Raw genomic sequence first — 17,390 nt, 5'->3', positions numbered from 1 at the left:
TAGACTAGTATTAGTAATATGTAAATGTTGAGTAAAAAGAGTCTTGGCTTCGAAATCAGACCAGAGTTTGTCTGGCTCAGCTGCATAACAGCTGTGTGACGTTATGCTAGTAAATTTCTCTGGAATATCAGTTTCCCTTATTTATAATTATTTTAAAAATGGGCCAAGCTGGCAAAGATTTATTGGGTGCCTTTTGAGTACACTTATGCTTCCTGCCTTTTAGGAGGTTATTGACTAGTGTGACTTCCTAATCAGAACATTCTGTCATAAGTGCTAAAATCAGGAGACAGGATCTAGAAACTAGAGTGAGGCTTCAAATGTCTTTTTTTATTAATGCCTCAGATTTTCTATTAAGCAATTCTTGGCAAACAGATAAGGGCACTTTTATTTTCTAGTAGAAAAATAGGCTATGCTTTCTTTATTTTTTTCACACTCCCTCTCAGCCCAGATAAAGATTTGGGGTTAAGAGTTAACTTATAGATCTGATTTTTTTTAAATTTTTTTTTTTTTTCTTTTTCAACGTTTATTTATTTTTGGGACAGAGAGAGACAGAGCATGAACGGGGGAGGGGCAGAGAGAGAGGGAGACACAGAATCGGAAACAGGCTCCAGGCTCTGAGCCATCAGCCCAGAGCCCGACGCGGGGCTCGAACTCCCGGACCGCGAGATCGTGACCTGGCTGAAGTCGGACGCTCAACCGACTGCGCCACCCAGGCGCCCCTTTTTTTTTTTTTTTTAAATTTTTTTTTTTTTTTTTTTTTTTAGATCTGATTTTTAAAGGTTCAGCATCTGATGATGTAGGTTTTCTTAAATTTATTTTTTTATGTTTTTATTTTATTTTTGAGAGAGAGACCCAGTGAGAGCAGGGGAGGGGCAGAGAGAGATGGAGACAGAATCTGAAGCAGGCTCCAGGCTCCAAGCTGTCAGTGCAGAGCCTGACGTGGGGTTCGAACTCACAGACTGCAAGATCATGACCTGAGCCAAAGTCGGATGCCCAACTGACTGAGCCCCTGATGTCGTAGGTTTTCTTAAAAGGACAGTTTCTTTGACTCGCTCTGTCTGAATTCCCATGTCTAGAAAAGGAAGGGTGGGCTGCCAAACCTGAGTCACTTATTGCTGATGGCAGTTCAGGGATAGATAATCGAAATGTAGCCTGTCGTTAGCCTTAGTGATAGAAAAGAAGGAAAATGAGGCAACACCTCCGGGAAGTAAATGAAACATGATGTGAAACTTCTCTCTATTAGATAGTTCTACCTTTCCTCACAAGGACTAAGGAAACAGCATCAGTAATTAAGAAGGATTTTGTTACAGAATCAAAATTCATTTGTGACCGCACCATTGTTGGAGCAATGTGCTGTGGAGCAGTGTAGGAGGGAACCAGGCAGTTTACCCCTTAATCAAATGAAGACATTAAGTTCAAGTTAAAAAAAAAGATGCTTTTGATAGTTAAGCATGGTCTTCTATTAGTAGATGTTGCTTTTATTTATTTTTTAAAATGTTTATTTATTTTGAGAGAGAGAGAGAGAGAGAGAGAATGTGAGCTGGGGAGGGGCAGAGAGAGGGAGAGAGAATCCTAAGCAGGCTCCATGCTTTGTCAGTGCAGAACCCAAACCCATGCAGGGCTCGATCCCACAAACTGTGAGATCATGGCCTGGGCCAACATCAAGAATAGGATGCTTAACCGACTGAGCCACCCAGGTGTCCCAGTAGATACTGCTTTATTTATTTATTTTTTTTAATTTATTATTATTTTTTTAACGTTTATTTATTTTTGAGACAGAGAGAGACAGAGCATGAACGGGGGAGGGGCAGAGAGAGAGGGAGACACAGAATCGGAAGCAGGCTCCAGGCTCTGAGTCATCAGCCCAGAGCCCGACGCGGGGCTCGAACTCACAAACCGCGAGATCGTGACCTGAGCTGAAGTCGGACGCTTAACTGACTGAGCCACCCAGGTGCCCCAGTAGATACTGCTTTAAAAAAAAAAAAAGGAAAAATTGATTTCTTATACTTTCATGCAGTATATTCAAAATAGCATAGTTATAATATTTAGATGATTCAATGCATGGTCATACTTAATATTTTAGTGAACCTATCAAAAATATTTAGTACTTCTAACATGCAAACTCACCCATACACTCTTCACACATGTACACATACACTCATATACGCATAGTGGAAGATCCAGAAGGTTATAAGCCTTTGTCATGGATTTTTCCAGGGGAGAAGAATGGCACTGAGTCAGCTGAAGAGAGACTTTCACTCTTCACTGTACATACTTTTGTATTGGCTTTTTTTTTTTTTTTCCAACGCTTTTTATTTATTTTTGGGACAGAGAGAGACAGAGCATGAACGGGGGAGGGGCAGAGAGAGAGGGAGACACAGAATCGGAAACAGGCTCCAGGCTCTGAGCCATCAGCCCAGAGCCTGACGCGGGGCTTGAACTCCCGGACCGCGAGATCGTGACCTGGCTGAAGTCGGACGCTTAACCGACTGCGCCACCCAGGCGCTCCTGTATTGGCTTTTTGATGTTTGTTGTTTTCTTTCTGTTTTTTTCTTTTTTAATAAGGAGCAAGTTATTTTTATATTTATTATTTTTTTAATGTTTATTTTAGAGAAGACAGCATGAGGCGGGGGGAGGGGCAGAGAGAGAGCGAGAGACAGAATTCCAGGCAGGCTCTGTTCTGTCAGTGCAGAGCCTGATCCGGGGTTCAAACTCACAAACCATGAGATCTTGACCTGAGCCTAAGCCAGGAGTCAGATGCCCAAACAACTGAGTCACCCAGGCGCCCCAAGGATCAAGTTTTTTTGAAATAGTGATCAAGTGAGAACAGCATCAGACAATAGAGAAAAACCTACTGTGTTCTCAGCCACAGTCAAGACACTGTATGAAATTCAGTCTCTATCCTCAAGAATGTTTGGACCAGGTAGAGTTATACTCTTGAATAACAAGCACCTGATGCAGTGCTAACTTCTAGGAACAGTGTAGAAGTTCAGAGAAGGGAGAGACTAATATGTGCCACACTCGTGGGAGAAGGCTTCATGGAAGGGTCTCGCCGGGTGTGGAAGGGATTTTCTTAGTTTTGGGGAATATTTGAATCCAGGGTATTCTTTGCAGTGTAGTTTGTGCAAAATATATTGCTCTGAGGAGGACCTAGAGATGGGCAGGACGTGATTTCTTACCTTATTGGGTAGACGGTGAGCGACACTGAAAGCTAGGGATGACCTGCGTGAATCAGTGGACTGAGTTTGCAAAGGAGGTAGTACAAATAATATGCTAGAAGTTCAGAGCAGAGAAAACATCACCGCCCCCCTATGCCCACCGCACTCCCTGCCTCTGGGAGGTTCTTGCTGGAGTTCTCCTGGGCGAGTTGCTGCCTGGTTTATGGCGCTGAGGGGGTGCCATGGAGGAGAAGGGTGCTGACAGCAGCAGACGTTTTAAAGGACGAGGTCGTAAGTTCTAAACGGCATCAGGAAGCCCAGCTGATTTAAAATACAGGCTCTGAGAGAATGGAGCAGAGGGGTTCTTGCGATAGAGGGAGAAGCTGATGTGAGTATCATCGTCAAAGACAGAGCAGTGGGCGGATAAGTTTGTCGAAGAGTAAGTTTAATTTCGCAAGTGTTAAAAAAAATTCTAAACACTAATTTCAGTTAGTGGAAAAATTGTTTTCCAGAGGGGCCTTTACTGTCAGTTTACATGGTTCTTTTTTTCCCCAGAGCTTGCCATGGTGGACTTTGAGGTGTGTGAGTATTCACCAGCAGTTGCTGGAGGAGCGCTCACCGCAGCTCTTTGCTCTTGCCGGAGACTGTATTGGGGAAGGTATGTAGCAGATTTTGTTTGATGCGGGCATGAAGTTCTTGGCTGAGATACTCCTTTTCAGTTTAGTTTTTTACAGGTAATAGTAACTTCTTGGTTGAGGTGGTTTCTTTTTCTCCCCTTTACTTCTGGATGTGGAATATCACAAATTATTAGGGTGTCAGATTATACAATTTCTTTTCACCTTTGAATTTAAAAAGAGGTCATCATTGTAATTTATATTACCTATTTAGAAAGTGATTTGTTTTATGTAGGTTGCCATGATTTTATCACAAGTGGCTTACAAGTATTTTAATATTTTGTCTGTGTTTTAATCTGAGAAGCCTCTTTGGAAACTAATGCAAACTTTCTTTGTTTAAAAAAAATTCCTTCATTAATGAGTTGGAGTAAATTGTGCCAAATGACATGCAAAATAGAAAATTATTTATCCTCTGTCCTATTGAGTACGTGAAGAAAGCCTTTTTTTTTTTCCACATTTGGTAGAAAATACATTTTCCTAAGGATGGCAATAGGTGGAGAGACATTTTTACATTTTGTATTATTTTTTATTATAATACGTAATATGCATGTACAAAAGTACCTAAAATATAAATGAAAGTAGAAACCACACACCTCTGTCAGTGCCTCCCACTGCCTTTGCTACACATACCTTGCAGGTTTCCTAGGGAAGCATTTTGAAAAGAGAAAAATCTTGGGTACCTTGATACTTGGTTTCCCTGGGCTTTTGGAATGATTCTTCTTAGCAAAAGTTGCCAAACAAATCAAAACAAAAACAGATTCTCTTGTAGTGAAGGAACACTTGAACACAGATGAACTTGGACTTGGTTACAGACTTCGGAGTTACAGAGAAGGGGTTTGACCTTAGGTGTGTCTGATTCCAAAGCCCATGGTCCTTTCACCATAACAAGAGTATGTATGGCGTGAGTATGTGCACATGTGCATATGTGTGAACAGTACTCTCCCTTCTCCATGGTCTCCATCTCAATGGTTTCGGTTACTTGCAGTCATCTGCGGCCTGGAAGTAGATAATCCTCCTTCTGACCAATTGTCAGAAGGTTAGAAGAAGCCTAATGCTACATCACGATGCCTGCATCAGGCACCTTACTTCCTCTCATCACACCAGCATTTTATCATCTCACATCACCACAAAGGAGGGTGAGCACAGTACAGTAAGATATTTTGAGGGAGAGAAAAGGGCTTGGCTCTACTGTGGTTTCTCACATCCACTGGGGCCCTGGGACCTGTCCCCCTTGGATAAGGAGGGCCGTGGGGGGGAGGCGGTGGTTTTCGTCACTCTGGGTGGAGAAGCAGTGATCTGTACTTGGTGGAGTAGCACACTCATGAAGGCATAAAACGACTCTTAACATGTGTGCATATGTCATTACAAGAAGCTCCCACACCTTCCTGGAGTCTGTTTCCTTCAAGGGTACCTCTATGTAGTAACAAGCTAGGCCAGAATACAGTGGAGAGAATGTTAGTTTGTGCAGCAGTAAATAACTACTAAGCTAGGTAATTTAGTTGAAATTAATGTCTCAATTTTGTTGTTGTTATTTTAGGATAGAAATACATAAGCATATGCTAATCTTAGATAAAATGAACATCTGGGGGCGCCTGGGTGGCACAGTCGGTTAAGCGTCCGACTTCAGCCAGGTCACGATCTCGCGGTCCGTGAGTTCGAGCCCCGCGTCGGGCTCTGGGCTGATGGCTCAGAGCCTGGAGCCTGTTTCCGATTCTGTGTCTCCCTCTCTCTCTGCCCCTCCCCCGTTCATGCTCTGTCTCTCTCTGTTCCAAAAAAAATAAATAAACGTTGAAAAAAAAAAATTAAAAAAAAAAAAAGTGTTTTTCTCTTTAAAAAAAAAATAAAATGAACATCTGTACATTATTCAAAGGGAGAAAGTAAGGAAAATATTCAGTCAGTATGATAATTGATTCATTTATATTGTGTATGCCAACTGAGACTTAGACCATTTATATTCTTTCAGGACTTTAGGTAATGCAAGGCTATGAAACAAGCAAGGGCATGTTAAATCAAATTTTGTGTATATATATATATACATATATATATATATATATATATATTCTGCTATGGGATTTAAACCTGACATATGATAGATTAGTTGTTTTATTACATGTAAGGAGTTTACTTTTCTGTACAATGGTAATTCTTTTCTTTCTTTCTTTTTTTTTTTGTAACGTTTATTTTTGAGAGAGAGAGTGTGAGCAGGAGAGGGGCAGAGAGAGAAGGGGTCAGAGGCTCCCAAGCCAGCTCTGTGCTGACAGCAGTGGGACTGACATGGGGCTGGAATTCATGAACCATGAGATCATGACCTGAGCCAAAGTCAGATGCTCAACTGATTGAGCTACCCAGGCACCCCTATACCATGGTATTTCTTAAGTAACAGAACTGAAAAACAGACTCTTGCTTTTTCTGACCAATAGTTTTGGTTTAATGCTTTTGGATTATAAAAGATTTTTATGAGCAGATTTAGCCTACTGAACCATCTTTATTTTCACTAAGACTATAGATTCTCTAGACTGGAGCTCCTTGAGAGCTGTTTTTGTTTGTTTGTTTGTTTGTTTTGTTTGTTTTTAAGCTTCTTTCTACTTAGCATAGTGCCCGGAAAATAGTAAATAATTAGTACATATTTGTTGAATAAGAACAGTTAAGGTTTATTGAGGCCTTTCTACATGCACTTTTAGAACTCCATCTGTTCTCCATTTCAGTAGCAACTTTTATCTGACTTAACTTCTGTACAAGAGTTTTTCAAAAAGTAGAATATTACAGGTGCGCCTGGGTGGCTCAGTCGGTTAAACATCTGACTCTTGAACTCAGTTCAAGCCTGGATCTCAAGGTCTTGAGTTCAAGTCCCACCTTGGGCTCCATGATGGGTGTGGAGCCTACTTAAAAAAAAAAAAAAAAAGGAATATTACAGCAGTTAGGGGAAAAATTGATCCTACCCAGATGCCATATGGACTTTTAATCTCCCCTAATAGCATTGCCTAAGGGTGGAGTTCTCTTCAAAATGAATACAGACTGAACCTTGGAGAAAATGAATACCTGACGCCCCATTTAGCAGACATGTTTTCCTCTGTATTCAGTAAAATGAAATCTGTGTAGACTGAGTCTCCCCCATTCATGCCATTGCATATTTTTGACATGACGTGAGGTATACTCCATAAATGAACATAGTGCAAAGGAGGAAGAGGGGGGTGAGCTTCTAATTTATGAAATTGGGTAAAGTTTTGAAAGGCAAAGATGACTTTAACATCATCGATAGTTATGGGGAGAAAAGTTGCCTTTTCCAGAGGATAGTGAGAGCATTTGAAGTAAGATGGCATCAGGATTCAGCCCACTGTTTAATTTTGTAGAAAGGTAATTACGTTACACTACTTAGGATATTATACGGTTTCCTGTGCTTCATTATACTTTTATGGAAAACTGGTTAACAAAAAGTGAACAAAAAAGATGTCACTAGGAGTTGTTTTTGCTTTTTATGGGAAATCGAATTTGATGCAGTTGTTATAGCGAAAGTCACATTTCTTCCCTTATTCCTATATTATATAAACTTGCATTTATGGCTACGTTTTTTTTCACAGCACAGTGACTAATGTTCATAATTATTAATTATTAAGAAAAGAAAAAGTAACATTCCTTAAGTGCCATTTTATTTTATTATTTTTTTTTAATTTAGAGAGAGAGAAAGAGAGAGTGAGTGCACAGTGGGGAAGAGGGACAGAGGGAGAGAGAGAGAATCTTAAGCAGGCTCCATGCTAGGTGCAGAGCCTGAGGCAGAGCTCCATGCTAGGTGCAGAGCCTGAGGCAGGGCTTGATCCCAAGACCCTGGGGTCATGACCTGAGCTGAAATCAAGAGTTGGATGCTCAACCGACTGAGCCACCCAGGCACCCTCCACCCCCTGCCTTATGTGCCATTTTAAAAAGGAAGGACCATATGATGTGTTTTAGAGAGAATTCTATTCTATGGGGTAAAATTAAGTTTCCAAACAGAAAGGGTTAACTAAGATCTGGAAAATATGACTTGTAAGTGACTCATTCCCCAAGTGGTCTTGATTCTTTTCTGCAATATATTTCAGCATATCATTTACTTTGCCTTACAACTAAGCATTTTTTATGTTGCCATTCTAGGCTAATCAACGACATTTTTCATTTTATCTAGTCATAAATTCGTCCATTTTGGCTATGTTTAAGTAGGTCTGCACATAGTCTTCAACTGCAACATTTCATAAACAATTTTATTTAAAAAAATGTTTTGTTCTGGGATTTGACCCAAATGTTGACCAAGCAGTCAGTTACAACTGAAATATTACTCAGTGTCCAGAGAAGGATATTGTATTTGAAATGTTGCCCTTGAAGGATCATCAAAAAGTTGGCAGGATTTTTTTCAGTCTATGAAACATAAGTGAGGATTTCATGAACAACTGTGGTCGTTATATTTTTGTCCAGGAATGTGACATCAGTACAGTGTAGTGGAATAGAGCCCATCACACTGTCAGCAGAACTTTGCTGGACTGATCACATGTATGAAATGAATTAAGTTAGAGTCTTGCAAAGTATGCTCTTCAGTGTGATCTAGGCACTCTTTTTGATGTCACACCAATGAAACCCATGATTCTCTAAAAGATGGCTTAGATGCACACACAACCATTTATTGTGGGAGCGTATACCGAAAATGCATTTGATATAGTGCATGAGATGTAATATTGTAGTTTAGCTCTTCGAAATTGAGCTTATGAAGAAGTTAGTGTGTAAGAGAAAAGTTTGAAATGCTTTGTCTGGGAGTTCTGCTATAACATCTATAGGCCACTCTGTAGCTCTCGGGTTAAGTTGTTTCCTCATCAAAAGAGCTGATCAAAAGATTAATCTCTTGGTGACTGATGAGTACGTTGATTTAAAAAAAAAAATTCATACTTTGCAATGAGTGTTATTAAATATACTAAACATATTGTAACTATCTGTAGGAATTTCATTTTAAAATAGCCTTAAAATAATCTTATAAGAAGAGATTTTGGTTTTAGCACACATTTTAAATGTACTGGTTGACATTTGTATCCAGAAGGTCATGAATATTCATTTCCATGGAGAACCTACAGGTTTATTAAAATAACATACATCTACTGAGTTGACATGTTCCTCTCTTTACTTAAACCTTGAGTCATCCAAAGCTTGAAACTGTGTGTTCATAATTGACTCATTGTTTTCCATGATACTGTGCATCTAGCCAGTTCTTAAATCTTACCAGTTCTTCCTTAAGGGTCCCATGTACATCCATTCCTACCACTCTTATCCAAGGCCATGTCTGAAATCTTTAGTTTCGAAAGGCCCTTTAGAGATTATTTTGTTCAGCTAACTAACTCATTTTACAAAGACTTGTGACTCAAATTGCCCAAGAGCCAGACCTATGATGTAGAGTTTGTAACTCCAAATCCCTCCCACTCTTCTTTCCATTATATTTCTGCAACTGGTCAGTAGGGCAGAATTCTAGTATCTGATAAGGATAATGCAGTTCGCATTTCTACAGTGCTAGCTCTGTACTAAGCCCTGCACTAAGTCTTTAAGTATATGAACTAGTTTATTCCTCACAACCACTCTTATGAGATAGAACTGAAGAGTTTACAGAGGATGGTAGAGTGGTGCACGTAGTGTTCTTTCCTTTTTTTTTTTTTTAATAGCTTTTTTGAAGAATAATTAACCTACAGTATTTACTCATATTTTGAAGTGTGCGATGATATTTTACACATGTATACACCTGTGAAATTACCACAGTCAAGACAATTAACAGAATATGATGTTTTAAGATCTGGCTTTTAGTTTCTCCTCTGTCACTTCGACAGCTCATCTGACTTCCGAACTAAGGATTCTTTCCATGTAAACTGATCTTTGAAGCCTTTCCAGGTATAAAATAATGTGATTCTTCTTAGGCTAGCTCTCCACTCATCCTAATGCTGGAATTCATTGCAAGATGGTATCCAAAAGAGTTACTTCCTCTTCCCTTGGGAACTTTCTGAAATTACTTTGAGAGAGAATGCATTCCATTGTTAGGATCTGTAATTGCCGCAATGTGCTTCCTTTTATTAATTAAAAACATCTGTGATTTTGTCACTTATAACTGCTAGCCAGAGCTGTGCTAATATAGTAGCCACTAGCTATCTGTGACTATTTAAATTTAAATAAGTAAAAGAAAAGACATAAAAAATTCAGTTCTTCAGGTTCACTAGCCACATTGGCAGTGCTCAGAAGCCATGTGTAGCTAATGGCTGCCATTTTGGACAGTGCAACTAGAGAATATTTATATTGTCAGAGAATGTTTTGGACAGGACTGCTGTTGAGCAACAGAAATGACAGGGTAGGTCTGTCCTTCTTTCTTTATGACCAGCCCCCAGTTACTTAAGGCTACTGTCACTGTCATTTCACGTCTGAAGGGTTGTCCCTGACTTGCAGACTCATTCTTGGCCTTTGTTCCCTCTCCCTCTATGTTAGTACTGGATTGGTTTTTCTAAATACCATTTACATCATGTCCCTTTTTTGCATTAGGAAAGTCTTTAATTGTTCCCAGTTTTACCTTTGACTTTATATTTGCTACTTAATTTGATATTTAATACAAATTGTTTTTAGAATGCTTGCTGTGTTTCAGTCACCGTGCCAGGTGCTAGGGATATTGAAGAACTCAGTGGGGCAAGGGCAAAAATTACAAGTAGAAAAAAGGGCATAAAGGGGATAGGAAGGGATGTGGTTAATCTAAACCTGAGAGATCAGAGAAGGCTTCACAAAGAGCCTCATGCTTGAACTGACTCTTGAAGAATTAAGAATTTATTAGATGAAGCTGGAAAAGGTATATAACATGTATTAAGAGAAGTACAGAGACTTGAAACATCTCTGTGGGTTTGGGAATTTGGGTAGTTTGGAATGGCTGGAGCAGAGTGTGAGGGTGGGTTGTGTGGCAGGTGATGAGGTTGAACAGGTAGGCAGGAACTGGTCCTTAGAACATTGGATTCCATCTTGATGGTTGCTGTCAAAAGGTTTTTAAATATTTGCGTACTCCTAAGACAGTTATTGAGGGCCACCTATGATAGGGGGTACATAGAGCAGTGAACCAGACTCACGTGGGCCCCTCTTTTGTGAGCCTTATGGTCTAGAAGTGAATTGCAGCCAAATTTCTACCCATCTTTCAAGGCCTGCCCTTCTGAAAAGGTTTGTTCAACTATCCTAGTCTTAGGGATATGCCCCCTTTGGTATTTATGATCAGTACCATACAATTTCACTTCACAGTAATTGTTATGTGTCTTCTCTTCCTAGCTCTTCTTTTCCCCATATCTTGTTAGCGAAGATCAGGGCTTAAACCTTGCTATAGGATCTGGTGTAATTCGAAGCATGTATAATAATTCAGTAGATGTTTATTAAAAGTCATAGGATAGAAGAGAGGGAAATTGTTGAGGAAGGGAGAGAGGCAGGAGAAGGATGGAACACCGGAGGAGCAGCAGTAGGAAATAAGCTTGCGAAGTATGGAGATAGGGAGAAAAGGATTTTTTTTAGAGGAAATGAGTTGGCGTTGGCTAGCGCTTTCCTGTTTAGACATGATGTCACAAATGTGTAAAGGCTGGCTTACGGTTATGGATTCTTAGGATAATTGTTTTCCCCCTTCTCCCAGTGCCACTTTTCTTGCTGACCTCTTCTGCATGGCAGACTTAACCTCTTTTTTTAACCTCTCAGTGAAGATACAGTAATTTGGGTCTCAGCTTTGAATGGACTCTCCTGATGGATTGGCTACTTTGGGTGGGTCTAGGCCTCATCTTCTGTCTTTGGTGTTCCTTGCAGCCATAAAAATGGAATTCTAAGGTCCCTAAGGTTTGGTAGATAGCTTCAGGGCAGAATATGGCTTTGGTGCTTGCGTAATTCCTGAGGTTCAGTTTTCATTCAGTTTTTGTTCTTTGAGGATTCCTTACTTTCTTCTCAGCATAGTGGTATCAAACATCTATTTTAGTTTATTTATTTATTTTTGTTTATTTATTTTTACACTTTATTTACTTGATTGAAAGCCTATGGTACATACAGTGTTTAACATAGCTGACTTAGCTTTGTTTACACTGACTCCAATGTGCTATATTTGGGTTTTCTGTGCTTGAGACTTGGCTCAGTTGCTGCTGTTGCCATTGGTTTGTTTTCTTTCAGGTCAGGAGCAAGGTGGGTACTTTCATATAAAATCTTATTTTTAATTTTCTCTCTGGCAATTGTTTCCTGGGTTTTTAGCTTGTATAGTTATACCTACAATGGAACCAGCATCCTAAAGCCACTGAGATAAATCCTCCTACACCAATATCACATTATCTCCTAAATCTACTAGTTAACAAAAGATGTTCAAGGCCAGCCACAACAGATCCTAAAGAGCCATTCATATAGTATTGAATCCCACGCCCAGGGAATGTTTTCAGCATCTAAAATTCCTAGGATCTTAAAGGGCTTTCCCGTGGTGGGTTCACTTGGCTCTGGCCCTGTAGCCATGAGTTCTGTTATATGACTGCGGCCCTCCCTGGCCTGCACTGTCTATTATTTTAAGTCCAGACTTTAAATCTATCTTTAAAAAAAAATTTTTTTTAATGTTTTATTTATTTTTGAGACAGAGAGAGACAGAGCATGAGCAAGGGAGGGGCAGAGAGAGAGAGAGGGAGACACAGAATCCGAAGCAGGCTCGTCTCTGAGCTGTCAGCATAGAACCTGACGCGGCGCTCGAACTCATGAACCGTGAGATCATGACCTGAGCCGAAGTCGGACCCTTAACCGACTGAGCCACCCAGGTGCCCCTAAATCTAGCTTTTTAAAGGTGTTTTTATTGGGAAAGTAATTGGTCATGCTGTTAGAATTTAAAGATTAAACTAATTCTTTAAAAAAAAAAAAAAAACCACCCAAAAAACAAAAAACCATGGCTTGTCTTCCTATTTTTATTCAACAGTCTTTGACCCCTGAATATATGAGCTACAGAAGAAGTAGAAAATGAAAGCCAATTACTCTAATATCCACCTGAATACACACAGGTAGGTAGGTAGATAGGTAGGTAGGAGGGAAGATAGATACAGACAATCAGCTTTGAGCATTTATGTGACTTAATTATGTGTTATTGGGACAGTTTAAATTTGACAGCCTTCCCTAGACTTACATGGTCTATCACAATGTCATAAGTCTACTTACATGCAGAAATGGCCTTTCTTTGGTTATTGAGAGGTTTTTAAAAAGCTTGGCCAAGTTTTACATCCCTTGATATATATTGCATCCAGAACCTTAAAGGAAAATTACTTTACTGTTGACAACTAAGGAAAATTGTGTCACTTGTGAACTGTGCTAAGATGATAGAAGGTTATTGTATTTCTGAGAAAAATGGCTATACACTCAGGAATAGTGGGCAGATAGAAGGAAAAAATTTAATAAAAAGCACTAAGAGCACTGAATATCATCATTTCCTGCTTTTCTTGAGTTTGGTTTGTGCGGAAGAAATCTACTGATGGAGTTTCGTTGTGAGAAATTCATGTTTGGATGCCTGTCTTTTAAAGTAAGACATGTTCATCTCTGCTTACTCTCTGAGTCCAGAGAATCTCTTTAAAAAGGACTGGCAGTATATAGAAAAACACCTCTTCAGACTCATTTTAATTTCGGTTCAGAGTAAAATAAAGGATATCTGTTTCTTAGCTGTAAGTGTTTGTCAGATAACTAGGTGATGAAGGAGGTTGGGTTGTGTAACATCACCTCTATATTCATTCTGCCAACTTCCCCCTCACCCCTGTTTTTTCCAATAAGTGTGGATTCACATTCTGGCTTTGCCACTTAACAACTGAGGTGACGAGTGAGTAAGCTATCTGAGTTCAGTTTTCTTTTCGTTTCTTTCTTTTTTTTATTAGAGAGAGAGAGCTTGCACGTGCACATACGCAGGGAAGGGACAGAAGGAGAGAGAGAATGTTAAGCAGGCTCCATGCTCGGCATGGAGCCCGACAGGGGGCTTAATCCCTCGACCCTGGGATCATGACCTCAGCCAAAATCAAGTGTTGGATGCTCAACCAACTGAGCCACCTGGGTGCTCCTGAGTTTAATTTTTTAATGAATTAAGTGGGGATAGTGTCAGCCTCAAAGACATCATTGTGAGAATTATAACACAATATATATCTAGTACTAGGCTGAGATGGCATTCAGTATGTATCACTTCCCTTTCAGCTTGAATAATAGAAAACTGATTCTCTATCTTTGGACACTGGAAGTGTATTTTCTATTCATTTATTATGCATTAATTCTTTAAAATATTTTAAAAATCTTTTTTTTTTAAGTTTATTAAGTAATCTCTACCCCCAAAGTGGGGCTGGAACTCACAACCCAGGCATCAAGAGTCACCTGCTCCACTAACTGAGTCAGCCAGATGCCCCTAAAATTATTTTTTTTAATTGAAGTACAATTAAGGTACAGTGTTAATATTATTTTAACATTATTTATGCATTAATTCTTGTGGAATGCTGACTAACCCACTACTGGAAGCCTTTGTGAGGGGTAGTTTGTCAGGGGTGCTGTAGAGGTATGGCTCAGGTGACCTGTGGACACTCCCTGCACTCTGGTGTGTGTCAACTAGCCTCTTTATTATATATGATTAATTTTGACAGTCATTTTGTTCCAGACACCTTGTTATCAGGTTATTATCCTCCCGTCTATTCAGCTACGGTATTCAGAGAAATAAATCCTAATCTGACTGCTAAGCCAATATTCATTCTCTATTTGGTATTCATATAGTCATCTGTATCTATGTGTGTCTTTCTCCTTTGAAGGGAGAATTTCTACATTCATTATGAGGCAAACAGTCTGTAAGCTGAGCTCTTCATTAGATTTTCTGTGATGTTTATGTGTAGATTCATTTGGTACTTTGTATCTTCACCTTGCATTGCCATATTCTTTTATAGCATGAGTAAGACAAGCAGTCCAAAATTAGAGCAGGTTTATAAATTGTATTTCCTAGGATCCTGTGGAATAAAGGATGGATGTATGCAATGTCCTTAGTTTTGTTCTTGCAACATGTGAGTGCTGAGAGAATGCTAGCTGTGAACTATTTTTATATCCGCGTTCCTCATCTTTAAGAGCAGGGAATATGTAAATATATACTTCGCATACTGTGGACTCAACATTTTACTCATTTTACTTAATCGTAGATTGTTATTTTCATCATAGTCCCCCCCCCCCCCCCCCCGCCCCAAGTCTCACAGTCAGCTCTCAGCACACACTCCATCACCTGGTTCCTAGAACTCAGATCGTGCGGTGGTCACGTCATCATTGACCAGGGCTCACACTTACAGCGGCGGAGGCCTTCCTAAAGCTCCATCATCTCCAGCCTACATGCTGCCCCTATTCTCCCGGCCCCCGGTCCCCAGCCCCACTTCGCCAGACACATTTTCATAATCTTTTCAGGCTCCAGGCTAGTGGCATCACCAGCAATGGAGCCTGATCATATAAGGAAAATACCACGAGCTCATGAGCGGCTAAATCGGGGACTCTGGGGCGTCCCTGCCCTAAGACACTTACTACACTCCCTCAGATGCCAACCTCCCCAATTCCACCTGCCCCTGCCTGCCAACTCATCATAGTTTTTAATGTTTCATCTCATGTCTTTCAGTGACGAAACAAGAAAATCTGTTTGTAGATGATTCTGGTCTGTATTTGGCTATTCAGTTCCATCTGGAATGTGCATATATATTCTTATATTATTATGAATATGCAAAAGCAAAGGATCAGTTCCACATTGCTAAAGACATCAGCAAATTACAAATTGATTTGACAGGTAAGACTTGTTCCTTTTTGTGGGTTATTAATTTATTTTCGTGATGAAACTATTACATTGGCAGTTTGGCTGTCTTGTTTGGTTGTATTTGATTTTTTATGTTCTGTTCTTTGCTTTATAAAAATAGATTTTAAAGATTTTATTTTATTTCATTATTTATTTCTCTTTTAATTTTAGAGAGAGACAGAGTGCGAGTGTGAGAGGGGCAGAGTGAGGGAGAGAGAGAAAGACAGAATCTTGAGGAGGCTGCACGTTCAGAGCAGAGTCTGATGTGGGACTTCATGACCCTGAGATCATGATCTGAGCTGAGACCAAGAGTTGGATGCTTAAACAACTGAACCACCCAGGCGCCCCAAGATTTTATTGTAAAAATTCATAGTTTTAGGGGCACTTGGGTGGCTCAGTTTGTTGAGCATTTGACTTTGGCTCAGGTCATGATCTCATGGTTTGTGGGTTCAAGCCCCACGTCAGGCCTCTGTGCTCACAACTCAGAGTGTGGAGCCTGTTTCAGATTCTGTGTCTCCCTCTCTGTCTTTCCCTCCCCTGCTTGCACTCTGTGTCTCTCTCTCTCTCTCAAAAATAAATAAACATTAAAAATAAAAAATTTCAGTTTTAGGGGTGCCTGGGTGGCTTTAGTCGGTTGAGGTCTGACTTCAGCTCACATCATGATCTCATGGTCCATGAGTTCAAGCCCTGTGTGGGGCTCTGTGCTGACAGCTCAGAGCCTGGAGCCTTCTTCCTGTTCTGAGTCTCCGTCTCTGCCCCTCCCCTGCTCGCACTCCGTCTCTCTCTCAAAAAAAAAAAAAAAAAATAAAAAAATAAATAAATAAAATAAAATAAAATAAATAAACGTTAAAAAATGTTTTCAAAGTTCATAGTTTTAGAACAAATTAGGAATGAAATCTTTTCTTTATTCCTGGAGATTTCCTCTATTTTCTAGTCTGGTTAGATACATGTTAGTAATGTACAGCAGCCAGGTAGTATACAAATGAACTTGTTTTTAAAAAGTAAGCTCTCTGCCTAGTGTGGGACTTGAACTCTAGACCCTAAGATTAAGAGTTGTGTGCTCTACCACTGAGCCATCCAGGTGCCCCTACAAATGAACTTTTTGACCATTTGTTTGTGAATGTGCGTTTCCTAAAGTTCGTCCTAACTCCCAAGTTTGGTGTGGCCTCTTTCCATCGCCCTTGTTTTGTAAATACCCACCTTCCATCCTGGTTTTCTTGTTTTCCTTAAGAACAGAAATTTTTGACTTTTACTTTTTTCAATACCTTAGAACACGGGTATATAGTTGGCACTCAGATGTTTGTTGAATGAACAAGTAAGTTACAGAATTTCTTCAAAAACCTCTGTGTTTCTTCTGAGTGTCAAATAAGAAACATTAGTTGCTTTTTATGTCTTGCTCTATCCCTGGGTTTTCACAATATTCTTGGCATTCGGTACTGATGACATTAATGAAAGTCAGACATGGTCAGTTGAGCACATGTGTTATACCTGTTAAACCTGAGCTGAGCAGTCCAGGCTGTGACAATGGGTGTGTGAAGGTTGAAGTGATTGAACCTATTTGTCATTCTTGGGCTTGGTCTGAGTTATCCCTAAGGCCCATTCTAGCCCCCTAAATTCTTTTTTTCTTGGGGTGCCTGGGTGGCTCAGTACGTTAAGCATCTGACTTTGGCTCAGGTCATGATCTCACGGTTCATGAGTTCAAGCCCCCTGTCGGGTTCTGTGCTGACAGCTCAGAGCCTGGAGCCTGCTTCAGTT

The 17,390-nt window shown here is 40.0% G+C and overlaps 1 protein-coding gene, 2 non-coding genes and 1 pseudogene across 4 annotated transcripts in view; 1 reads left to right on the top strand and 3 right to left on the bottom strand.

Annotated features, from left to right (window-relative positions):
- The window catches only part of TTC27 (tetratricopeptide repeat domain 27), a 185,983-nt gene that overhangs the window by 10,904 nt on the left and 157,689 nt on the right, over nucleotides 1-17,390 (top strand). For both annotated transcript variants that reach the window (XM_030311343.2, XM_030311344.1), the window contains exons 5-6: nucleotides 3,714-3,816; nucleotides 15,465-15,629. In XM_030311343.2, coding sequence (XP_030167203.1) covers nucleotides 3,714-3,816; nucleotides 15,465-15,629 — 268 coding nt within the window. The remainder of the gene's footprint in view (nucleotides 1-3,713; nucleotides 3,817-15,464; nucleotides 15,630-17,390) is intronic.
- Nucleotides 11,961-12,328, bottom strand: LOC115510949 (annotated as a pseudogene).
- On the bottom strand, nucleotides 15,047-15,131 carry LOC115511358. Its single transcript, XR_003968020.1, has one exon.
- LOC115511374 lies at nucleotides 15,209-15,350 on the bottom strand. Its single transcript, XR_003968035.1, has one exon.

Source organism: Lynx canadensis, chromosome A3 (genome assembly GCF_007474595.2).
Source record: "Lynx canadensis isolate LIC74 chromosome A3, mLynCan4.pri.v2, whole genome shotgun sequence".
Classification (NCBI taxonomy): Eukaryota; Metazoa; Chordata; class Mammalia; order Carnivora; family Felidae; genus Lynx; species Lynx canadensis.
Note: the sequence above shows the minus strand (reverse complement) of the source record. Positions and strands in the feature narration are given on the sequence as shown.